Source organism: Coregonus clupeaformis, chromosome 17 (assembly GCF_020615455.1).
Source record: "Coregonus clupeaformis isolate EN_2021a chromosome 17, ASM2061545v1, whole genome shotgun sequence".
NCBI classification, from domain to species: Eukaryota; Metazoa; Chordata; class Actinopteri; order Salmoniformes; family Salmonidae; genus Coregonus; species Coregonus clupeaformis.
The window spans coordinates 10,477,676-10,504,447 of NC_059208.1; the positions used below are offsets into that span (position 1 = coordinate 10,477,676).

General features: G+C 42.6%; 2 protein-coding genes across 2 annotated transcripts in view; both read right to left on the bottom strand.

Annotated features, from left to right (window-relative positions):
* LOC121586574 (neurexophilin-1) overlaps positions 1-9,217 on the bottom strand; it is a 50,074-nt gene extending 40,857 nt beyond the window's left edge. Inside the window, exon 1 of the mRNA XM_041903370.2 lies at positions 8,678-9,217. Within this exon, the coding sequence (XP_041759304.1) occupies positions 8,678-8,731 (54 nt within the window). The 5' untranslated portion in view covers positions 8,732-9,217. The remainder of the gene's footprint in view (positions 1-8,677) is intronic.
* Positions 9,218-15,468: 6,251 nt separating this feature from the next.
* LOC121586575 (thrombospondin type-1 domain-containing protein 7A-like) overlaps positions 15,469-26,772 on the bottom strand; it is a 186,362-nt gene continuing 175,058 nt past the window's right edge. Inside the window, exons 27-30 of the mRNA XM_045226705.1 lie at positions 26,116-26,198; positions 23,997-24,210; positions 23,349-23,436; positions 15,469-18,023 (exon numbers count right to left, since the gene is read on the bottom strand). Coding sequence (XP_045082640.1) covers positions 17,933-18,023; positions 23,349-23,436; positions 23,997-24,210; positions 26,116-26,198 — 476 coding nt within the window. The 3' untranslated portion in view covers positions 15,469-17,932. The remainder of the gene's footprint in view (positions 18,024-23,348; positions 23,437-23,996; positions 24,211-26,115; positions 26,199-26,772) is intronic.

The window sequence follows — 26,772 nt, forward strand, 5'->3', positions numbered from 1 at the left end:
ATGGTTCACAATCTAGGGGTCGCGACCCCATGTGGGGTCGCCTGATATGAAAATGGGGTCAAGGGAGAATTTCCGAAATCCCCCCCAAAATAAAAATATATTTTTATATAAATATCGTCTTTGTATCTCAAAATCATTGTAATGTGGTTAACCTTAAACATCTAAATGAAAATGATTGAAATCTAAAAGATTAAATTCAACCAGAGAGTGCCCTTAGATCGGGGGAAAAGGCTGCACTTATCCTTTGCGCTTGAATCAGAATGATTCAAGTACAACATTCAAGTGGGGCCTTCGAGCTGCCATGTGACCGAATGCTGCAGACAACGCATTCACGGGTCACTATGGAGGAGTTTTGGTTCCTGACTCAAAGGGAATAATACTATTTTTGTCCAGACAGCATTAGATACATAGGCTACAAATACTGAGACAGAGGGGTGCTGTTTCCCTTGTGCTGATGATTTCTCCGGTGTGATAGATACAGCCCTTTGCGAATTTAAGGAACATTCTGAAAACACAGAGAGACGAAAGATAAATTGTTTTATACTTTTAATTATTTTATTAGTCAAATTTTTGGGGGAAGCCTGGCTTCCCTTGGCATCCGTGGATACACAACACTGAGAGAGAGAGAGAGAGAGAGAGAGAGAGAGAGAGAGAGAGAGAGAGAGAGAGAGAGAGAGAGAGAGAGAGAGAGAGACAAAGAGAGAGAGAGAAAGTAATCTGGAGGAGAGGAGGCAACCGAAAAACTTTAAACACATGGTGCTGTGCTATTCTGCAGACAGACAGACAGACAGTTGCTTGGACGTGTGTTCATCCCTCATGGATTTGTTCTTACAGCTCTTCCAAACGTAGCCTGATTAAAGCAGCCTGAACACCGCTCTCACCATGGACACATCATTCAGTGTGGTTTAACCAGGCTATGGAAACGTGCCCCTGGAGCTTGAATGGAGCTATTGCTTCTGCATGGCCAATGACTTACTTAAGGGTATGGAAAGATTATGGACATCTCTGGTAATTCCCATCAACGGGCGCTGGGCGTTTAGCCGTGTATTTCCGACGGCGCGGCAGACACGGCCCTGTGGACAGATCCATCACCATGGTGTGTTGGATAGAAGGAAACGTGTACCCCTCCTCCTCTTCCTCTTCTCTCCCCTCACTTCCCCTCCTCCTAGACCCAGCCGAGCAGGATTGCTTCCCCCCTCTTCCCCTCTTCCCCTCTTCCCCTCTTCCCCTCCCTCCTCTACCCTGTCCCCCACCTCCCCTCCCTCCCTCCTCTCCCCCTTCTCCCCTCCTCCCCTCCTCCCCTCCTCCCATCCTCCCCTCCTCCTCCTATCTGCTCCCTGCCACATAGACCCAGCCAAGCGAGAGTGTCTGATCGCTGCTCTGTTAAAGTGGTCAATCAAGCCCATCAGCAGACTCATGCAATCCATCACCACAGCCGTTAGGTTCAAATCCCATCACCAGTCAACACCCGTTCACAACAGCTTTTACTAAGGCAGGAACAAATCCCAGTCTACTGAATGCCTTTGTTTCCTGCCATCCATATGCTGGTGCTGGCATGTTACAACAACCAACCATGCCTAAGGAAGGATACTGGGAAACAGGACGGAGGCAAGACATATAAAATGTCCATGAAGACAAGGGCTATTTCCAGTAAACCCATCTTGAAAATTCAATACAGGCAATGCTAGCACTGTCGATCAAGATTTTTGAATGCCTCTCCCAACAACAAAAATGTCCCTTTCAGCTTTCAAAATAGACGTAACTCTTCAGAGCACTAAAGCAACTTCAAACTCGTTCTCAGAGTAACTCTGGCCATGTAAAGCAATTTGTCAGTGGGTCACCTCAGTCATTTCCTGCCTTTAGAAACAGTTTTCCAAGCAGCTCTACAGCTCTACAAAGCAGTCCTGGGTTCAAAAACTTTTCAAAATCTTTCAAACACTCTGACCATTTGCTCTAGCCTGCCTGGAGTGCCAGATGGAAGGGGGTTTGTCATTTTGGAATGATTATTTTGGTCCATTTAGCATGGCAAGCTCAATCAAGCACAGATAAGGTATTTGAAATTATTTCAAATCGTTTTTGAACCCAGGTAGGTCTGCTACAAAGCTTGTCCTCCTATCAAGGGGCTGCAGATAGACTTCCCAGAGTTCCCAGAGAGAGGATAGCAGAGTAGTGGAGCTATAAGTGGAGCAGACAGAGAAGAGTCCCCCAAAGGATAAAACCTCAGGTCAGGCCAGACCTTAGTTACATTTCACAGATACGGTCAGTGCCCTTCTGTGGTCAGCTCCAACTATGACCCCTGACCTCTGAATGCGATTGAACAAGTGGAGCAGTGCATGGTGGGGAAAGATGGAGGATGAGGATCATTAATCACATAAAACGCACGCGGACACGTGCACGGATGCACGCAGACACATACACACACACACACAGAGTGTCAGATCCCCAGTGCCTGCAGTCAGGGGTCAGGGTTGTTTGTGTTCTTTAGATGGTAGGGGCAGGTTAGGGGTCTAGTCATCAATGAAATACTTTCCAATTAAAACACCATAAAAGATGACAAACTGTGCCGTGAATAATTGCCAGCTTCCCAGCTTCTCCCTGTTGGATTTGAATAAACAAAACTGTAATGATCCATGCAGTCAAAGATTTACCACCGTCCGCCAAGGACCACTATGGACCATTATAATTCACTTTCTGCCCCAAACCAAGGTCAAGTAAACACACACACACACACACAGATTACTGTCTTCCATGCAGGGTGTTACTGGTCCAGGGAGACAGACTGAGTGTTGATAAAGGAGAAAGAAGTGTTGCCCCCAGGACACGTGTCATCATAAGTGGGCCACAAGAGCAGTTCAATAGAGGAGCACAGCAGGGTCAGGTCACCTTGAAGTGTCATGAAGCCTAGTGGTTAAGAGCATTGGGCCAGTAACCGAAAGGTCACTGGTTCGAATCCCTGAGCTGACGATGTACCCTTGAGCAAGGCACTTAACCCTAATTGCTCCTGTAAGTCGCTCTGGATAAGCGCACCTGCTAAACAACATAAAATAAAAGAAAGTGTCAATGACAGAGGTGCACCACAGGGTCTTCTGAGACACACACACAGAGGTGAGGTGGGGGCTTAATTTCTGAGACACTTCCAGTCTCTGATTGAAGGGTCAAAAGTCAACAGTACAGAACTGAAGCATGTTTAGAGAGCCTGCTCCTCAGGGCCTCAACAGGTTCAGTCAATATAGATAGATATAGACACCAAGTTAATTCAACTAAAAACTTATTTTTTTCACATTTAAACCTAGATTTCAACCCAAGATCAACTGAATTCTATTCCATTTTAAGTAGAATTCACATTTCATGAAAACTCAATAAAAATGTTTTGCAAAATTGGATGTTGGGTATGAAGTGTGCTATGTAAATAAGCCAACCGTATAAGACCTGCTATATCACAGGGCCACGTAAAAATGACAATACACCATAATGCTGACACAATTATATTAATTAATCATAGATATATACATAGAAATATGAGTCACTTCTAGGAATTATTCACAGCAATCACAGATTCCTCTTAAAGTGTGATTTCCATCAAAGATAATGTGATTGCAGTGGATGGTCAACAGGCATGGAGACAGTTCACAGTATTGTAATGCTGGTTGAGAGTTACCGGATTTCCTCAGTTAAAGTTGACTGTTAATTCACGTAACAGAGCTGCCTGTGGACCACTTGGCTGTGCTGTGAAGGGGCTGGGGGTTTAATAGAGGATTATAGTGCTGTGTGCTATGAGACTGAACTCCCGCCCTTTTACGGCTCTGCTCTCGGCCTTCAGTGTGTGGACTTATGGACAGAGGTAGTAGTACTACAGCTTAGGGAATAGGGTTCCATTTGGGATGCAACCAATTCAACAAAATCGACAACCTCATACTGTTCCATACACAGTGTGCTCGGTATAGGATCTCAGTGTAGCATCTTCTCTCTCCTCCCCCACTGCTTAGAATGCTTGGCATGGCATGATGGCATATACAGATGTAGGATCTTAATTTGAGCAAAGTTTGCTACAGCAGGAAAGTAATTGTGCAGCAAAAGGAAACGTGAATTATTATGTGGATGATGATAAATTGACATTATATAGGGGTTGATACTTTTTTCATAAGGAAAAATCAAGTCTGAAATTTCAAAGCGGAAATGACAAACTTCAGATGCCTTTTTAAACCTCAAATACACTTCAAGTTTTACATTTCTTGCATTGCAGAAAAGTTGTTTTGCAACAGGGTGATCAAATTAAGATCCTACATCTGTATGTGTCCCAATAAATGGAAAAGAAAATGGCTGACAAAAAATAGAATGCCATTGGTGTTCAATGAAAGGACAGCATCACAATTGGACTGATTTCCGTTCTACACTGATGTAATGTAATATTGTCTGACAAGGCTGAAATGTAAGCAGTATTTCCCCATACACTGATCTGCATGTAGCATTCCCTCTTCTCTATCCCACTGCGCTGACTGCTTGCTAATGCAGGGCTGGTTGCAACATCTCCAGCCTGTTATGATGGTTTAATACTATTAACAATTAGGGCCGCGATGATACCAGTATCACGATACTTGTTAATATCGTGGCAAGTTAACACAACACTAAATGGATTTAACAGCCCTAATGTTGAAAACAAACATCATTATGTTGTCATCCACAGTCACATGTATTTATTTTCCAAGCTATTCCACACAATATTTTACATAGAGCAGGTTTTTAAAGGACCAAAGAGTTGGTCTGCTTCGTGTTTTCATTTTTGCCATGGCAAAGATATTGCGGTACTGGTATCGTCATAGCCCCACTAACAATGGTGAGAGGCTGGCCAAACACTACACAGGGAATAGAGTACCATTTAGGATGCACCACTGTCTGTGTCTCTCCCACTGCACCAACTGCTTTGTATGACAGGTCCTGTCTCCAGCCTGTTAAACAATGATGGTGTCGTAGTAATATGTCTGGCCAAAAGTAGTGCACTATTTAGGGAATAAGGTATGATTTAGGACACATTTTGTCTGTCCCTCAGGAACAGAGCCTCCTCATTGCCCCCTTAGAGGAAGTGAGACTTGGCCGGGAAACACGTGCGCACACACATGCACACAAATACACACACACATACACATACACACACACACATACACACAGACACAGGCACACAGACACACAGACACACCTGCCAGTCACAGACAGCCCTGTGTTGCAGCAATAGGAGACACCATGCAAAACCACCCTAAAAGAATGTCAGATCTGTATTGGAACTGGCTTGATCAGAAGTAAGATGAACTAAAATACATAAGCACACACACCTACACATGCACCCAAGAGGGCACACACAAGCAGAGACACACAAACACAGAACCACACATCACACACAACTCCCAACTAAGCCGAAAAATGTATACAATCATTTTTAACCCTATGGATTAGAACAATTAAAATAATTTTAATTACATTCTGTAGCCATAGTGAACACATTAATTTGTGAATGCTGCCCTCGCGGAGAGGCGCGCGCTGTATTATACCACTGAACACCTGCATCAACAGTTCTTCAGAGCGAGCGCAGTGTTATCCAGGTCAAGGCGCGCGCCGCTCAGACAAGAGGCTTAGAGAGGAGACAAGAGCTTTTAACACGAAATAAAACCATCAAAGTTCAACAGTAATCCCTTTAGGTATGGATAAACCTGACTGTCTGGAAAATAATAATCTAGGTTTAGTGGAGCGCAGACAGGGAGAGAGCATATATCCAGGTGTAGAATTCAACTCACTGTAACCAATTCGCAACTATAAGACAATACAATCAAAAGATTATCATCTCTTTACGGTCGACTGAAATAGGCCTACCTTTTTATGAAGCAAAAGACAAATTGAATGGCTAAACGTAGGATATAGATTACAGAGATACTACATTATCATCCCAAAACCTACGGCCAATATCATAATGTAAAGAAATGTTAATATAGATATAAAATCAATCATACAATATTCCGTTGTATTGAATTGATCAAAATCAAAGCATTTCCACAAATGTAAAATCAAGTTGACAAACCATTTTTAGGGCGGGGAACCAGTTGAAGACCGTCAAATTTGTAATTTGGAACTATTAGGCCTTTGTGAATTTAGGATAATCTTCAAGCCTACATCTTTACTTGTTTGAATGAACAAAACAAACTTTTAAAACATATTTTCCATCCACTGCAATGATGTGTTCAATTTTGGACTCATTCTACCCGGCTGTTTTAAGGCGCGTAAAACAACCGTCTTGAATATCAGAACCATGGACAGCTCCCTGTGCTGAATTAGAAAATCCACTTGATTATGCTTTTTCTCTTGTTTAATTTAAATTCACAGGTGGAATTCTGTGCAATAGGAGGTCAAATAAAAAGGGAATAAACATTCCAAGGAGCCCTTTATACAAGGAAATGTAATTTGGCCTATAAATCTGTGATTTTACGTTTATAGCGAGGAAACATTTATGTAGCGGAAATAACAGGTCATGCATTGTTCTATATGTTGCATCAGAGATGTTTGTGGTGTTCACATACTACAAGACAGTCTAGCGGTATCCTTAAAAAAGCCCATAATCAAATGAGCCCATTTGTAAAGCAACATTTAGACTACAATTAGATTAATTTAATTATTTTACATTTACATTTTAGTCATTTAGCAGACGCTCTTATCCAGAGCGACTTACAGTTAGTGAGTGCATACATTTTTCATAATTATGATTACTAAATGTTGAATTGTATAGGTTCTGAGCACTCTGAAATTATTATAATGCTGTGGAATTGATTAAAACCTCACTCTTAATAATGATATAGGATATCTTCCTGTAAATGTGTCACAAATTGTAAAACACTTTGTAGGCCTATCTATATGTCTACATCTTAAGCATAGCCTAATGCGCCATGGACGTTTTCAGACTCATTTTGGATAATGTGGTAAGATAATACCCCACGGACAACTAACAATAATGACCTGTTTTTCTGAATTTAAATTTAAACTGGCTACGCAATTAAATTCTATTCAATCAGGCCAATAGAAAACAACCAGTAAATGAATTAGCTTGATTAGAATCATTTTAGTTTGATTAACTGTCGTTTTGCGTGAGGATTATGCAGATGAAATAATTCAAACCATTATTGAAGTGTCAATAGGACAGTTATAAGAGAATCCAGTTGAATAGGCCTATTTCGTGAAATCTAAAATGTGTTAGGGAAAAATGTCCTGTTAAAACTTGCATATTACACTGCAGGTACGTTCAAAGGAAATAGACAGAAGACCATCCAAATGTATGTGTGCGAGTGTGTGTGTGTGTGTGTGTGTGTGTGTGTGTGTTGCGAACAGTATATTACAAAACCTTTTAATTACATTACTTTTAACACCGGACAGTAAAGTTTGACACATTGCTGCCGTAGACCTGATATCAATAGCCTCTTACTCTCAGCTCGAAGGAATAAACACTTATTTTGAGTTGTGTAAAGAGAGTGAGTGAGTGAAATGAGAGAATCGCGGCTCATTCCCAGTAAGAATCATAGGCGGATTAATGTAGGTGCATGATGTGGCATCTGCTAGTCTTAGTGTCAAACTATCTGGGTTAGGGATAGAGAACAGAAGGTTAGGCTACATACTTTGAAGGCACTAGCCTACTCTCCTCAAGGTGTCTGCAGAATTCACACGAAAGCCGAACGCGCGCGCATGTGTGTGTGTGTGTGCTTTGTTTTGTTGCAAATGACAATATAGCCTACTTGGAAAGTGACTTTATTTGAAATATTTAAGTTTGAGTCTTACTATTACTTTTTAACAAAACTTTGGTGCCTGAGAAACCTGTGTTGTCATTTTTTATTTCCACTCAATGGCCTAGCATAAGTTAAATGTTATCACATTATGCACCCTTTGAGATCAGCAAGATGCAGCTGAGTTGTACCGGGCACGCAGGAAAAACTATCCTCCATGTTGTGTGTATTATGACTGCTATGAGCGGGATAATTCTTGTTGTGGCGGACTAAAAGGAAAAACGGTTACTGCCAAAATCAAAAGGAGCAACTGAGAATTTGAAAGGTTGACATGCCGCTCGTTTTGGTTTATGGCGCCACTATGAGACGGTTTGTTGGAACTGCACCACAATCTTTTCCGTTTTCAGCTCGAGAAATTGTTTAAATTTGACACTTTGAATGTGTTATTTATTTGACACATATGTGTTAAAAAAATGTATCAGACAAAGATTAAATAATTATTCACTCAGTCTTATAACCAAATATATTATTTTTGAAAAATGTATTGGACTAATTAGTCCTATTGATTGGACACCATACACCACAGTGATCTAATAGAAACGCATAATTGATAAATAGTCTGTTTTTAAACCCACGCTCCACCATGTCTCAGTCATGATCATATGGAATTTAAAAAGTTGTATTTCCTACCAATACCCTGACACAGGACGACGGAATGTTTTTTAAGCAATGCTTATGCACAGGACATGACCCTGAAGTGAAGAGTTGGCATCAACCGTTCTGTCTGTGAGTTGCAATTCATAACAATGCGTTTTTACACATGTAATTGTAGTAAAATGTGTCACTGAAAGACTACAAAACACCGAGACAACAATTAAACGAGAAAGTATTGACAAACACAAACAAACAAAAGCACCACTCACCAGGTAAACCGCTGGCGTCAGGAGTAACACAACACACCAACACTTCGCCTGCATTCTTCCTGGTCTCAAACTTCCACTAGTTTCCCTTCGTTGGCTCTTTGTCTGTGAAGACCATATATCCACGCGGTATCCGCTTTTACACAACGGTCAAGACCCTCAACAGCCTAGGCAAAAATGAAATGATACACCCCATGACCACAGAACAAGCTTAGCCTACACTTGGAGACAGATATTGGATCAGAGGGGGAAACAAAGAACGATTACATAGGAATTAATCCTGAGAGCAGGGTTGAAGCAATCTCATAGCTCACTGAAAGATGAACATTCGATTCAGAGCAATCATAAGGGATCACTCCTTGATTTGATTGTCTTGCTGCCTGCCGTGCGCGTGAGGCTCGACGAGCAGTTCCTTACTGAAAAGGAGAACAGTTGAAAGTAGTCAGATAAATAACGGACGCTTTATAACCGCGCCTCTGGAAACCGCGCGCCTATTACACATCTGGGCTGAGAGAAACTCCGTCGCTCTCTCCACACAGAACATGTGAGGGAGGGGAGGAGAGGAGCGAGGGAAATATAAAAAAAACGGGGCGAGATTGGTCCAAGACGCAAGGATCACAGAGTGCAGTATTTAAACAGCCACTAAAGCTAGACAGAAAAGCTTTTCATTTACTGACTTGCGGCGGGGTTGGTTAATAGAGATAAACGAGCCGACCTTCACAGAGAGCCACAGTGTGTATACAGTATGACTCCAGGACAAACAAACTCATTGGCCTATAGCACCAGCTCCCTCCCTCACTGTCTAAGAACAGAGCACTGCAATATAAACCAGCACAACTGGACAATGACATTGTTTTCTTGTAGGCTATAGGCTATGTGAGGAATTGAGTCTAACCAAAGGCTATAAACAATTTTTAGTAACAGTTTAAAACATATAATTCAATTTAGTCTGTGAAAGATTAGCCTACATTGACAGAAGTCCTAAATGTTCCCTTATTGAAGATGTTCAAGACCTGGTAAGGGTTAAGCACAACACTTTGAACTCATTCAAGGTGAAAAAGAGGGCAAGAGAAGTAGGCTACTTGAGGGATTCTTAGAACAAGGGGTCTTATTATGTGGAAGGTCCACATCTTGCATACCACAGGTGCAAAGTTAATTCAAGGCTGTCTATGTGTGCGCACATACAGTGCCTTGAAAAAGTATTTACCCCCTTTCAAATTTTCTCTACTTTTGCATATTTTTGATACTGAATGTTATCAGATCTTCAACCAAAACCTAATATTAGATAAAGGGAACCTGAGTGAATAAATAACAACAATTTCATACTTATTTCATTTATTTCATAAACAAAGTTATGCAACACCCAAATGCCCTATGTGAAAAAGTAATTGCCCGCTTACACTCAATACCTGGTGCCACCTTTAGCTGCAATGACTCCAACCAAACGCTTCCTGTAGTTGTTGATCAGTCTCTCACGTTGCTGTGGAGGAATTTTGGCCCACTCTTCCATGCAGAATTGCTGTAACTCAGCAACATTTTGGGGTTTTCAAGCATGAACTGCTTGTTTCAAGTCCTGCCAAAACATCTCAATTGGGATTAGGTCTGGACTTTGACTAGGTCATTCCAAAACTTCAAATGTGTTGCTTTTTTGCCATTTTCATGCAGACTTGAGTGTGTGTTTTGGATCATTGTCTTGCTGCATGACCCAGCTGCGCTTCAGCTCACAGACGGATGGCCTGACATTCTCCTGTAGAATTCTATGATACAGAGCAGAATTCATGGTTCCTAGTATTAAGGCAAGTCGGCCAAGTCCTGAGGCAGCAAAACATCCCCAAACCATCACACTACCACCACCATGCTTGACCGTTGGTATGAGGTTCTTACTGTGGAATGCAATGTTTGTTTTTCACCAGGCATAATGGGACATAATTAGGCATACATTTTTTTGTTATTTCTAAACTCAGGTTCCTTTATCTAATATTAGGTTTTGGTTGAAGATCTGATAACATTCAGTATCAAAAATATGCAAAAATAGAGAAAATCAGAAAGGGGGCAAATACCTTTTCACGGCACTGTGTTGCTGTTATTGTGCAGTATCAAACTATACATAAACACACTGTCAGAGCACAAGGTTAAAGGAGTATGCACCACATGCTGAGTGTGTGTTTGTTGCAGGCAGTATAGACAGATAGCTCTCCTCTTCTTCCTTTCAAACGCTGTCCTAGAGAAAGAAGAAAAAACAGGAGAAGAGAGGTGAAAAGAAAAGACAGGGAGGGTAGTTCTGGTTTAATACGTCTGCGGTCGTCTCAGTGCTACAACATTGCAGCGGTCTGCTACTGTCACTATAACTCAGCCCTGGCCCTGATGGATTCCTGTTCTGAATGGCTCAGGTAGCCCTCACAGGAGAGAGAGACAGAGAGAGAGAGAGAGAGAGAGAGAGAGAGAGAGAGAGAGAGAGAGAGAGAGAGAGAGAGAGAGAGAGAGAGAGAGAGAGAGAGAGAGAGAGAGAGAGAGAGACTAGCCTTCTCAACAGCTGCAGCAGCACCAGACCCAGGGGGATAAATCACTAGAGGCCTGTCATGATGCTGAATCCCAGGCTGGGGCCTGCTGCTACCCTGCTACCCCTCATTGTGGAAGTGCAGGACAGGTGCCCACGAACCAGAGCCCCTATCAAGCGTCCAAAGTGCTGATCAGTTTTTACCTTTTAGATCACAATTAATAAGACTACACATGTGGACAGGGGGGACCTGATCCTAGATCAGCACTGTTCTCTAAAAAGCTTGATATATACGGCCCCAGGTTTGGGGTTTCAATACCAGCGATTCTTCAGGAATTGAAGTGGAATTCAAAAATGGGAAATTGGCCAATGTTTTCTTGGAGTATAATATGCAGCATATGCTCCCACTGTGATTTATTGAGACGCACAAATAGGCAATGCATAGAACCTTCGCCAGGTCCTTGGCAATAGCTGCTTTGCCATGTTTCAGAGGCTAAAACATTTTTTAAAGAGAATAATGTTGGGGCACAAGGATTCTCAAGGGCACAACAGCATTACAGAGCATCGCTGAAGCATATTGAGGAGTTACAACATTTTACATTTTACATTTTAGTCATTTAGCAGATGCTCTTATCCAGAGCGACTTATAACTGAACTAGTAATTGTTCCAGTATCAGAGAGAGAGAGAGATAGAGAGAGATATAATCCATTGAAAGGAGCTATATTAACTAAACACTGAGCAGCAACCTTCTATTCCTCCTGATCTAGCAACCCCCCCCCTTCACTTTCGTTCAAACAAACACTCTAAATGTTAAAGGAATAATCAGGAGGTCGAGTGGTGCTAATTTTCCATGGCACACCTTTGGTGCCCATTCACTGCAGGGGGACGCAAAGCAGAGCAATGGGCAGAAAATTACAGAGTAGTCACTTCCCTAATAGTCCTATCCAGAATGGAGGGAGGAGAATGGGAGGGAAAGGAGAGAAAGGAAGGGGAAGGGGAGGGAAAGAGGTCTAATGAAGGGGAGAGAAAGGAGAGAAAGGAAGGGGAGATGGAGAGAGAGTAGAGAAAATAATGGAGGAGAGTGACGTTGGTAGTATGTATAGGAGGCAGAGCCTGGTCTGTCCAGTATCATGAATATGCCCAGCTGGCATGGCTCGTTGCCTGATCGTCAGGGCAGATGTTGGGAGCAGAGGAGAGGGAAGCAGGCCCCTTAGCTTCAGGCCTACCCATGATGCACCACCCTGCCAGCCAGCTGGCATCTGAAGAGCCCACTCCACTCTGCTCTGACTACACACCCAGAGGGGGAAAGATGAGTCAAACAGGAGTTTTACCCCTGACCAGAAGGGGTGTGTGGTAGGTAGAGGGAGGGTGCGTGGTGGGGGGTTATGGTGAGAGTGGGCACATCGATCTGCCATGTGTGGGTACAAAGCGCGGACTTCCTGGAGCCTGTGGCGGAGGCTGCCAACGTCTTTTATGCGGATGTGCGGTCAGGTGGGCGGGAGCGTGCAGGCGGTGGGCGGAGGGAGGAATCTTGGAGATGACAGAGACAAATGCGGGATCAGAATGATGGTCACAGGATGCAGCTGGCAGCCATCACCATTGAATACTTCCTCCTCATCACAATTAGACCCACTGTGTGTTACTGTGTGTGTGTGTGATGTGTGTGTATGTGTGTGTGTGTGTGTGTGTGTGTGTGTGTGTGTGTGTGTGTGTGTGTGTGTGTGTGTGTGTGTGTCTGTGTGTCTGTGTGTATGTGACTGACTGCAGCCTGCAGGCTTTTGGAGCAAGAGGAAAAAGACAGGAGGAAAGGATGAGAGGAAACACAATGTTTGAATGGTTGTCATTCTGTGGATGAAAGGCAGCAGATGCACTCCAAATTCTCTAAATGAAGTGTGACAATTAGAGAAATGTTTATAGTTTAAGCGGTCACAAAAACAAACAAAAACGTTTTCGGCTGCAGCTATGACGAACACTATATTGAGGAGCTAAGTTCTGATCCCCAAAGTTTGCATGTCCAGGCTATTTTACAGACATTGTCAGCAGGAGTAGTAATGGGTAGTGGCCTCAACTGGTTACATCACTGATGTCTTCAAAAACAGACACAGCCAATTCACTAATGGAGCCAGCTAGTACTTAGTTTTATCAGTTGGAGATTTAAAATGATAACAGGCATTCATCGCCAGGCCTCGGGGGACAGACAGAACATTCCTGTCCTCTATGAAGCAGAGAGAGAGAGAGAGAGAGAGAGAGAGAGAGAGAGATGCCCAAATGCTCTTAGGTGCTTCACAATTCCTCTCTTTCTCAATCAAATTTTCCCTGGATCTTGATAACTCAGAGGTTGAGACAAAGTCAACCGTTAGAAGTGGAATCACAACAGGAGTTAATTGATTAGGAAGGAGCACGCGCTCACACACACACACACACACACACACACACACACACACACACACACACACACACACACACACAGACACACACACACACTTAATTGCTTAAGTCAGATTGTAGGACTTCCCTGTTTCTTGGCAGGGGGAATTTAAATGGATGACGGAGATGGAGACATGCTTATGAGAGGAGCTGATTGGCCGATAGTCCCAAGGCCAGGCAGACCGTCTGTGGTTAGTCTCCCTGATCAATGATTACAACGTGATGACTCTGGTTGATTAAGACTGATTCAGACCAAAACATGACATTAACAAGCATAGAGGACAATCAACTGATTCAGTGGAGGAGTGGCAGCCTATTCACTATGTAGTGCAGGCCCTGATCAAAGGTACAGATCTGACATCTTAATTCGATCACTCTGTTGTTGCAGAGAATTTTGCTGCGCAGTAGGAAATGCTAATTGTGGTTTATTTAAGGTTTATATATTTAAATATACACTGAGTATACCAAATAGCCTTAGTTCGTCGGGGCATGGACTCTACAAGGTGTCGAAAGCGTTCCACAGGGATGCTGGCCCATGTTGACTCCAATGCTTCCCACAGTTGTGTCAAGTTGGCTGGATGTCCTTTGGGTGGTGGAAAATTCTTGATATACGAAGGAAACTGTTAAGCGTGAAAAACCCAGCAGTGTTGCAGTTCTTGACACAAACAGTGTGCCTGGCACCTACTACCATACCCTGTTCAAAGGCACTTAAATATTTTGTCTTGCCCATTCACCCTCTGAATGGTACACATACACAATCCATGTCTCAATTGTCTCAAGGCTTAAAAATCCTTCTTTAACCTGTCTCCTCCCCTTCATCTACACTGATTGAAGTGGATTTAACAAGTGACATCAACAAGGGATCATAGCTTTCACCTGGATTCACCTGGTCAGTCTATGTCATGGAAACAGCAGGTGTTCTTACTGTTTTGTATACTCTGTGTATGAGTACATATTGTTTTCAGACTTCATTTGTATCAAGCCTTACAAAATATATCAACCCCTACAAAAGGCCCATTAATTATAATCCACATAATGATTTACATTTCCTGTTGCTGCAGGATTATTTCTCTGCTGTGAGAAGCAGGGTCAAATTGTATAGTGCACTGAATAAGGAATAGGGTGCCATTTGGGACAGAAGCAGTCTCCCATCTTGGTAACATTTTATTCTACACTTCCTAAATGATTTGGAATGTACTTAGAAACAACCTGGTAACAGCATAACTACAAGACTATTACCTAGGAATTACCTGTACATGTAAAGCACAATCCTGTCATGACTAGCCTGAAAACCATACCCAAAAAGGCATCAAATCGGCTGCAGTAAGATTTATGTTCCACCTAGGAACATAGATGATAAATTAAGAAAGTAAATAAAGCACAATATTAAGAAACATATTCACACTATCGCTCAGGCCACACAGAGTGTGAGTTAAGTACAGTTGGATAGCTCTAGTTCCTCAGCCTTCAGCAAAGCCCATTCTGTCCTCTGGCCTGTGTGTGTGTGTGTGTGTGTGTGTGTGTGTGTGTGTGTGTGTGTGTGTGTGTGATGTTTGTAAAAAGCTCCTTCTGACCTCTGTGTGTGTCATGGGTCTGAGTTTCTCACAGATTCTGCCTTCTTCAGAGGAATGTTTCTATTTCTTCTGCTGTCAAAGGTTCAGTTGCACTGCACCTCTCAGAGGAGGAGGGGAGGAATATATTGATCAAAGAGCTACCTGGAGGGAATGGTCAGAATGACATCTTAAATAGTGTTCTAGGGACTTCTAGTGGTGTAGACAGATATTACAACACATTTGTTTTGTAATACGGGTGCATATGATGAGAGGGTATTGACACAATTATTTAGTTTTTCTTATTTATTATCAGCAACTGGTCAGATACATATAAACAGCCTGTAGGAAAAGGACGGAGCCCTGCGACTTTGTTTTAACAAGGTAATCATCAGTATCACTTTAGCAAAGATCATTAACATTACACACACATAGGCAGAAACACACATGCGCGCGCACACACACACACACACACACACACACACACACACACACACACACACACACACACACACACACACACACACATTTTTTTTCTTTACTTTGCGCAATAAAAAAAAAGGAACATATTTATATATAATACATAAATAATTCTGAAATAAAAACAGTATGCACTCATTTATTTACAACTCATCATTTAAGAAACGTAAATCGAAAAAAGTAAACATTCCTTTGACCACCTGTCAACCAACAAATGTCCGTCTGTCTCTATCGCCGCAATTCAATACCCTTGGGGAATAGTATGGTTGTGACTGATTCATTTACTTTACATGAGGTTTGTCCATCTATACCATTGAATAAACAGTCTGCACTACCAACTGCCAGTCTGCCAGTCTGCCATAGCCAATATTATGCATATAACCTGTTTTCAGACAGAGGACTCGGACTCTTCAGATATGTCATTGCATCATTAGCATGAGAAGCTTGAGCTACATCAAAGACTTTGTTGCATCTGTTCCTTGGAATTCCTTGGAGTGTTATTGTGGCTACCTAGGTTACGTTGTATCTAGCTTTTGCAATACAGAACCCATCATAGAATAGCATCAAGGCAAGGAGTGAGAACAAAGCATAAATGTGTGTGAGTGATTATTGTAGACATTGTAGTCACACTCATCCCTCAACCGATGTAACAGCCACACTGAATATGAACAGTATTGAGAGATCACATATGATATGTATATAGCAATATGCCTAAGCAGTTTGGATACAAGTAGGCTGTTCTAGTTAGGATTGAGGATGTTACACAGCAGTAGATATGAGACCAAGATATAAAGAGAACCCACTCTCTTCTGGTGGATCAGAAGGTAAAGAAGACGTTGTGAACAAACCCAGTCACACCCTTCTGTCTGTCTTAACAACTAAGACCAGATTCTATTAAACTCGCAATGGGGAAACGAATCACATTGTTTTTGCATTGTGAAAATGCACCCTTTCAACAACATCGTCAAATATAATTGTTGCTGTGTTTCTCTCAACAAACATTAAACAGTTCTTTGAATTAGCTTCTTTACGGTAAGAGAGCCATGTGATTTTTCTGCCATGTGGAATCCGGATTCCCTGCAGTGCACATTTGATGGAATTCAGGTCTTTGAGATGTTGAATAAAGTTACTATAGGAAGTGGAAAAACAATGATGAACCATAATAAACCTTCAAAGCAACAGTCAGAGAAACCAACAGGAGACAAACATAAAGTCAGTCAGGCAGGCAGAGAATGAGACATGTTCAGACCTGGGTTCAAATAGCATTTGTATTCTTTCCAAGACTTTCAGCATTTCATTGAGCCTGGCCTGGAGTGGCAGATGAGCGGGGTTTGCACTTTTGGGACAATTCCGATGGTTCCATTGCGCCAGGCAAGCTCAATCAAGCGCAGTTAAAAAAAGATACTATTTGAACCCGTGTCTGTAAAATGCAGCTGTACATACTACAAAGGTAAATAAATAATATTTACATGGCATAATCATATCACATACAAGAGGTAAAAGAAGCAACATGTGTTTTTGAAAAAAAGTCAATTTTTTACATTTCTAGCACAAGACTGTACATCATCTTGTATTGAGAGAGGCAGCTTCCTAGACATAAGTACATATCATGCTGCACTAATATAGCGCAATATTGAGCCTGAACATGGAAGAGAAAAAGGGAGGAAGGCAGAGATTTCCTACAAAGGTTGACAGTGTTTCTGTAAGATTAGGACACTTTTGTCTTGATCTGTTTTCTAGAGAAAATGATCCAGTCCAGAACAAAAATAGAGAGGCAGCAATTTTCTCCAGGAAAATAAAAAAAGCGTTGCGTATTTCTCATCTCATTTCCAACAGAACAGCTGTAGCCAAGAAGGAAGGACTTGTGCTTTCGCAGCAAAAATCTTTGTTTTTTCAGGGCCCTCTCCAAAAACCTTCGTTTTTATTTATTTGACAGAAAAAGTAGTAAATGTCAGATAAGCAAAGGCAGACTTCCTTAAGAAGAAGATAGAGTTTGTGAAGGCTCTTGTGAAACAAAGTATACAAAAATGAAATAAAGAAAAATTCTAGGCTACTAATGAATGAACATGATACGATTTCTGTTTGACTTCTTTTTTGCTTTTTTTGTTGTTGTTGTTGATAAATCCGTAACATAACGCAAGTCTTCCTAGAGTTCCAGATGTTTTAAGCCATGCCCACTGGTAGCCTGAGGAGAAAGGTCAAAGATAGGTCTCCATGGACAACCTGTCTGTCTGTTCCCATGAGGATAGTCTCCATAACATCAGTGTAAAATTATTCTGTCACCAGGTACATTAGGAGGAGGTTTACATGTCAGCGTCTCCGTCATAGGCCAGGGTCAGGGGCTTGAGCCGGTTGTTATACATCTGTCTTCTCTGGGGTTTCTTTGGCCTTTTACTAGGAAAGAAAAATGGCAGAAAACATTGCTATTACATGTTTTATATTCCAATTATTGAAGAGGAAATGTAGATACCCATAGCCTTAATATGTAGGCCTATATACCATAATAAAAAAGAATTTATCCATATCAGGGCTACGTTACCCCCACCTGATACACAGAGCTTGCTCTGCTATCTTTTGAAAACGCCACAACTTTCAGTTGGGTAATTTACCTCATGTTAGAGTTGCATGCATCACTCTGCTTGAAGGCCATGCTTTTAGTATATGGTCAGTTCTTCGATCATGCAAAGGCAATACTGAAATAGCCAACGATTCTATTCCTATACTGCCATTGTACTTTAAGGAAAATTGACAGATCTGTTGGTTGCAGAACTAGTTAGTGAGGTAAATTTCAGAAGCACATTTCAGTGCCCCTTGTCCTAGCATTGAAATTATGCTGTGGTGGATGATGCAACACTTCATGGACAATTTCAACAGCTGCTATCATTTCTTTTTATATTGAGGCATGTGAGAGAGATTGGACTCTGAAGGAAGATGACGAGGGGGACAAGCACAGTACAGAAAGCAGCTTTTTTTTCAGCCCAGAACATTTCCCACTCAACCAGTTCCCACTCACCTTAATTCAAACTAGGCTATGGCACACAGAGACAGTGTAGACAGTTAACTATAGGTACATAATGAGGACAACACTATAGCATGTCTGGGCAGGCTCTAACATATCACACATCACAACTTTACATAAAAACCACAGGGATGGGAGACAATAACAACACAATGATAAATATATATAAAATGTGAATAAGATATCTTATTTGTGTCCATCATGAATAGATAGGGAAGAATGGGTGGAACGAATGAGAGACTGAATGGCAAGGGATGAGGGATCATTGAATATGTCCCGTGTAGCTCAGTTGGTAGAGCATGGTGCTTGCAACGCCAGGGTTGTGGGTTCGATTCCCACGGGGGACCAGTATGAAAAAATGTATGCACTCACTAACTGTAAGTCGCTCTGGATAAGAGCGTATGCTAAATGACAAAAAATAAATAAAAGAAAAAATGTGAAGAGTGATTCTTCCATCTGGCCACAAGAGGGCAGTATGCTATTGAAAGTGAAAGCTGCTCATCATTTTTATAGAGTAACTGCAACCAAGGGACTTCCTAAAATGGATGCCGTACAAAGCATGTTTCAGTATGGAGGTGCTCTAAAGACTACTGAACATACTCCAGGATCACAAAGGGGTCAGGGGTCAAACATAGGGACATGGGGGATGACTTCTTGCTCACCTCCATCAATAGCTCCATGTGATTGGTCGGACAGGCACATGTGACAGCAGATGTGGGGAGGAGAGAAAGACGAAGGGGTAGGGTAGTTTGTGTGAACACTGCAGCGAGGGCCGCCATTAGGTCAGGACCCCTACGTTATGAGTGTTTCAATGCGTTGTGTTTGTAGTTGGTGATTAGGTTGATTATTATGTTTTTTTTGTTGATGCTGTTGTGGTTGTAGTTGATATTGATGTTGTTGATTATATGGTTGTTGCTGATAGTGTTGATTTTGTTGTGGTAGTTGTGGTTGTTGATATTGATTTTGTGGTAGTGGTTGTTGTTGATGATTTTGATGATATTGATGTGTTTGCTGTTGTAATTGTTGTTGATCTTGATAATGATTTTGATGCGGTTGTTGTTGATGTTGATATTGATGTTGTTTTTCTAGTTTGTGTGCCTCATGCTGGCAGTCAGGACACGTATAAGCCATGGTATGATCGTTATGTCCCATCCAGACCACCGTATCAGTACACTGGTCAGGGTTCGAGTCAGGGTTCGAGTAACACCGACTGATGGTGCACGGAGGTGGTGGGGGGTGGGGGGTGGGGGGTGGGGGTGGGGGGGTGGGGGGGGTGAAAAGAGAGAGATCAATGGATAAGATGGGGAGAGGAATGAATGGATGAGGTGTGGAGAGAGATGAATGGATGAGGTTGGGAGAGAGATGAATGGATGAGGTGGGGAGAGAGATGGAAAGAAAAAGTACAGATAATGACATGACTTGAAATTAAAATGAATGGGTAAATGAAAACTGATGTGATCATGAAGACATATACATACAGGTGATGACATAGATACATACATACATACAGTACATACATACATACATACATACATACATACATACATACATACATACATACAGTGGGGGAAAAAAGTATTTAGTCAGCCACCAATTGTGCAAGTTCTCCCACTTAAAAAGATGAGAGAGCCCTGTCATTTTCATCATTTTCTCAAAATAAAAATTTAAAAATTTAAAAAATTTCACATTGTAGGATTTTTTATGAATTTATTTGCAAATTATGGTGGAAAATAAGTATTTGGTCACCTAGAAACAAGCAAGATTTCTGGCTCTCACAGACCTGTAACTTCTTCTTTAAGAGGCTCCTCTGTCCTCCACTCGTTACCTGTATTAATGGCACCTGTTTGAACTTGTTATCAGTATAAAAGACACCTGTCCACAACCTCAAACAGTCACACTCCAAACTCCACTATGGCCAAGACCAAAGAGCTGTCAAAGGACACCAGAAACAAAATTGTAGACCTGCACCAGGCTGGGAAGACTGAATCTGCAATAGGTAAGCAGCTTGGTTTGAAGAAATCAACTGTGGGAGCAATTATTAGGAAATGGAAGACATACAAGACCACTGATAATCTCCCTCGATCTGGGGCTCCACGCAAGATCTCACCCCGTGGGGTCAAAATGATCACAAGAACAGTGAGCAAAAATCCCAGAACCACACGGGGGACCTAGTGAATGACCTGCAGAGAGCTGGGACCAAAGTAACAAAGCCTACCATCAGTAACACACTACGCCGCCAGGGACTCAAATCCTGCAGTGCCAGACGTGTCCCCCTGCTTAAGCCAGTACATGTCCAGGCCTGTCTGAAGTTTGCTAGAGTGCATTTGGATGATCCATAAGAGGATTGGGAGAATGTCATATGGTCAGATGAAACCAAAATAGAACTTTTGGTAAAAACTCAACTCGTCGTGTTTGGAGGACAAAGAATGCTGAGTTGCATCCAAAGAACACCATACCTACTGTGAAGCATGGGGGTGGAAACATCATGCTTTGGGGCTGTTTTTCTGCAAAGGGACCAGGACGACTGATCCGTGTAAAGGAAAGAATGAATGGGGCCATGTATCGTGAGATTTTGAGTGAAAACCTCCTTCCATCAGCAAGGGCATTGAAGATGAAACGTGGCTGGGTCTTTCAGCATGACAATGATCCCAAACACACCGCCCGGGCAACGAAGGAGTGGCTTCGTAAGAAGCATTTCAAGGTCCTGGAGTGGCCTAGCCAGTCTCCAGATCTCAACCCTATAGAAAATCTTTGGAGGGGAGTTGAAAGTCTGTGTTGCCCAGCGACAGCCCCAAAACATCACTGCTCTAGAGGAGATCTGCATGGAGGAATGGGCCAAAATACCAGCAACAGTGTGTGAAAACCTTGTGAAGACTTACAGAAAACGTTTGACCTGTGTCATTGCCAACAAAGGGTATATAACAAAGTATTGAGAAACTTTTGTTATTGACCAAATACTTATTTTCCACCATAATTTGCAAATAAATTCATAAAAAATCCTACAATGTGATTTTCTGGAATTTTTTTTCTCATTTTGTCTGTCATAGTTAACGTGTACCTATGATGAAAATGACAGGCCTCTCTCATCTTTTTAAGTGGGAGAACTTGCACAATTGGTGGCTGACTAAATACTTTTTTTCCCCACTGTACATACATATGCTAAATATATATATAAACGCAACATGTAAAGTGTTGGTCCCATGTTTCATGAGCTAAAATAAAAGATTCCAGAAATTCCCATTGCACAAAAAGCTTATTTCTCTAGAAATGTGTTTACATCCCTGTTAGTGAGCATTTCTCATTTACCAAGATAATCCATCCACATGACAGGTGTGGCATATCAAGAAGCTGATTAAACAGCATTATCATTACACAGGTACACCTTGTGCTGGGGACAATAAAAAGGCCACTATAAAATGTGCAGTTTTGTCACACAACACAATGCCACAGATGTCAAAATTTTTGAGGGAGCGTGCAATTTACATGCTGAATGCAGGAATGTCCACCAGAGCTGTTGCCAGAGAATGTTATGTTTATTTCTCTACCATAAGCCGCCTCCAACAATGTTTTAGACCATTTGGCAGTACTTCCAACCGGCCTCACAACCGCAGACCACGCGTAACCACGCCAGCACAGGACCTCCACATCCGGCTTCTTCACCTGTGGGATCGTCAGAGACCATTCACCTGGACAGCTGTCCGGTTTGCACAACCAAATAATTTCTGCACAAACTGTCAGAAACCGTCTCAGGGAAGCTCATCTGTGTGCTCGTCGTCCTCACCAGGGTCTTGACCTGACTGCAGTTCGGCGTCGTAACCGACTTCAGTGGGCAAATGCTCACCTTCGATGGCCACTGGCACGCTGGAGAAGTGTGCTCTTCACGGGTGAATCCCAGTTTCAACTGTACCGGGCAGATGGCAGACAGCGTGTATGGCGTTGTGTGGGTGAGCGGTTTGCTGATGTCAATGTTGTGAACAGAGTGCCCCATGGTGGCGATGGGGTTATGGTATGGGCAGGCTTAAGCTACGGACAACGAACACAATTGCATTTTATCGATGGCAATTTGAATGCACAGAGATACTGTGACGAGATCCCATTATCGTGCCATTCATCCACCGCCATCACCTCATGTTTCAGCATGATAATGCACAGCCCCATGTCGCAAGGATCTGTACACAATTCTGAAAATGTCCCAGTTCTTCCATGGCCTGCATACTCACCAGACATGTCACCCAATGAGCATGTTTGGCATTCTCTGGATCGACGTGTACGACAGCGTGTTCCAGTTCCCGCCAATATCCAGCAACTTCACACAGCCATTGAAGAGGAGTGAGACAACATTCCACAGGCCACAATCAACAGCCAGATAAACTCTATGTGAAGGAGATGTGTCGCGCTGCATGATGCAAATGGTGGTCACACCAGATACTGACTGGTTTTCTGATCCACATCCCTAACTTTTTTTTAAGGTATCTGTGACCAACAGATGCATATCTGTATTCCAAGTCATGTGAAATCCATAGATTAGGGCCAAATTAATTTATTTCAATTGTCGGATTTCCTTATATGAACTGTAACTCAGTAAAATCTTTGAAATTGTTGCATGTTGTGTTTATATTTTTGTTCAGTGTACATACATACATACCGGTGACATACAGATGACTGACATACATAAAGAAGTATCAAACAGATGAACTTACCAGGCTAGGAAGGTCATGGAGACTATAAATATGAGTAAAACAAAAGCTCCGGCTGCCACACCGTAGACCCATGTCTTCAGTTTACCATCTGTAGGACACATCACACACACTTAGGACACTGACTAACTCCAGTGACAGCTCACATTGGACTATAATGTGAATGGCTTTGGTGCAGATCCATTCGTGTGCATAGAGGGCAGCAGTACACCAAATATTTTCCAGATCATCTATTGTGTGTAAATTATTATTGGTGGATTGTACTTTCACTTTGCTGTAAATATTAAGATCCAGCACATCACATCACACATGAGTAGAAATGATGGATATTTTGAGGATGAGAAATTCTGGGCCTAATCCTAAATGTGTGCATAAATGGCGGTGTAAAACTTCTGTTCATATCATTTCCTGATGTCATTAGGGGATTTGTGCAAAAACAATTTGTGGCTACCGGGAATGACAATGCAGAATGTAGCTCTTCTGAAAATTCTGTTATAATTTCGGAATATATTCACATTTACTTTCTACAGAGTATAGGCCGATATTCTAACAAGATTCGAAATACCACATAATAACAACCAAGAACAAATCTCTTGGATGGTTCCCTACTGTCCCGTAAATTGATAGAGTAAATCTGTCTGGTTAGTGTACCTGGTCCGAAGGGCTGTAGGAACCAGGTGCGTCCGGCACGGCCAGGCAGGCTGTTGGAGGGCTGTGTGGGGCTGACTGCCCTGATGGTCTTCACGTCAGCCCTGTTGTCCCTCGCCGTGGGGATCTCTAACACGGGGATCACCGTACACTGGTCCAGCAGGCCGTCTGAAGTCATCACCTCCGTGTAGCCCTCCTCGCAGCCACACACACCCGCCTGGGAGAGGAAAGGAGTTACACACACGTATAAATGAAATGCATAATAATTTACACACAATAGATGATCTGGAAAATATTTGGTGTACTGCTGCCCTCTATGCACAGGAATGGATCTGCACCAAAGCCATTCACATTATAGTCCAATGTGAGCTGTCACTGGAGTTAGTCAGTGTCCTAAGTGTGTGTGATGTGTCCTACAGATGGTAAACTGAAGACATGGGTCTACGGTGTGGCAGCTTTTGCTTTGCAGGTGTGTTGGAGATGTTTAGCAATTGGTGCACTTGATGAGAATCACACAATTCACACACACACACCGCCATTATAAAATCAAAACATGGATACAAGGCATTTTTGTCAGTTTCATCCCTTTTAGTACAGCAAATAATGCAGTCGGAGGCTGGTGACGGAGTGAGGTTATTTGTTATCAAATATTCCCAGGTGTAATCGAATGAATCATCACTCAGCTTTAGCTCAGGCTCATATCTTGGCAGTATTAAAATGAACTATCACACGTTTCAATCCCCTTTGTGATGCTAGTGCTGCATTGAGAAAGGGGGGGGGGGGGGGATCAGACAGAAATTCATTCTCTGAGATTTAAAGGGTGGGGTCTGTTGGGGTTGGGGTATACAGCCAGCCAGCCCAAAGGTTTCCCCTATTCTTTCTCTCTGTTCACTCATCCCTCTATCTCTCTCAGATCACTCATCTGCCAGCCCAGGGGGGTTTCATTCTCTTTCTCTCTTTCTTCTCCCTCTCTCTGTTCAATCATCTGCCTGTGCTTGGTGGGGGTTCCCCTATTCCCCGGCAACCTCCAGAGGATAATCACCCCGAGATGAAATATCCACAATGCAAACAGTGGCTGTATGTCTGAACACACACACACACACACACACACACACATACACTCACACACACAGGGCCGGCGGATGAGAGAACAGGGCAGGAAACAGGAGGGCTGATTAGCATAACCAAAGTGGCAGACAAAGAGAGGGGCAGGATGAACACGCAGCAGGTTCTGTACTGCAGCATGGGGCTACACAACACACTGCTGAGACTGAGGCTGGCATACACACCTTCCACACCCTAACCTGCATGTACATGTGCACACATACATTCACGAACACATAGACAGACACAAAAATAGGGAATGATGGACAGAAAAAATGTGATTCACTCACGACCACACCTACAAGCACAAATACACACTGGCACAAGAGACACATTTACACACAGTCATATACACAGAAACACAGCCAGGCCATGGGAGATGACTAACAACACAAATATGAACAAACACAATGACACAATACCCCCACTACACAAACAGACACATTTGAGCTAGACATGTTGCTGTATCTCTCTCACAGCCCCCTCAGGCAGCACTAACTAGAGGGCTGAGTCCTGGTTCTGATGTGTTCTGACATGGGTGTGTGTATAGATGGTGCCGATCCCCCATACACACACACACAGACAGAAACACACACACACACCTCCACACATACAAACACACAAACAGTGTACCCATTTAACTGGTCCCCCGGTGTTTCCAGGAAATTGACTCCGTTTGTAGTGAACACAAATGCTGGAAGCTCTCAGCCCGAGGAGGGACAGACTACACTTCAAAGACCAGGCTGTATATTATGGGATGTTTCTCTCTCACATACGACTGAGAATCAAATACACCCTTTGAATACAACTGGGTTGAAGAATACCGTACTGTATTGTATTGAAGAAAAAATATATATATAATGATCTGGGATTGCCTGTGAGATGCTTGATAATGTGAGAGGGAGTTTATTTGAGAGGGTAAGTATAATTGAAAAATAAAATCTCTCTCTCTCTCTCTCTCTCTCTCTCTCTCTCTCTCTCTCTCTCTCTCTCTCTCTCTTTCTGTTGTCAGACTCACCTCTGTGCAGAAGGAGCGTGGTCTGTTGCAGGCTGGGTCACATGATCGGTCTGCCACGGGTTGGGCCGTCATAGGGCAGCCACCTGTAGGGTACAGGTCAGAGGGCAAGCTTCAGTGGGGAGGGGTTTGGGGCAGCAAGGGGATGGAAGTGAGGGTGCCATGGGGAGCAGTCTCCCTTTATGATATAAAGATGCTGTACATTTAATTATCTCGCTAATGCAAGCAGACAAGCACATACATGTATACACAAGACGTACACAAGCAGACACACACACACACAGTCTTGAACAACTAACCTTGTGGGGACACACAATTCAGTCCCATTCAAAAACCTATTTTCCCTACACCCTAAACTAACCCTAAAACTAACCCTAACCCAATTCTAACCTAACACTAATTCTAACCCCCTAGAAATAGCATTTTACCTTGTGGAGACTAACACATTTTTGTTTACTATTCTTGTGGGGACACACACACACACAAAAACATACACACACAGCAGAGCAGCGGACATGTGGTCCAGAATGTTGGGCAGCTTTCACTGCTGTCTTTGTTACTGTACTTCTATCAGTCTGCTGTGCTGCAGGCAACATGGATCAGAGACTCTACACACCTGTTCTCTATTTTGCAATCTCTCTCTCTCCCTTTCTTTCTTTA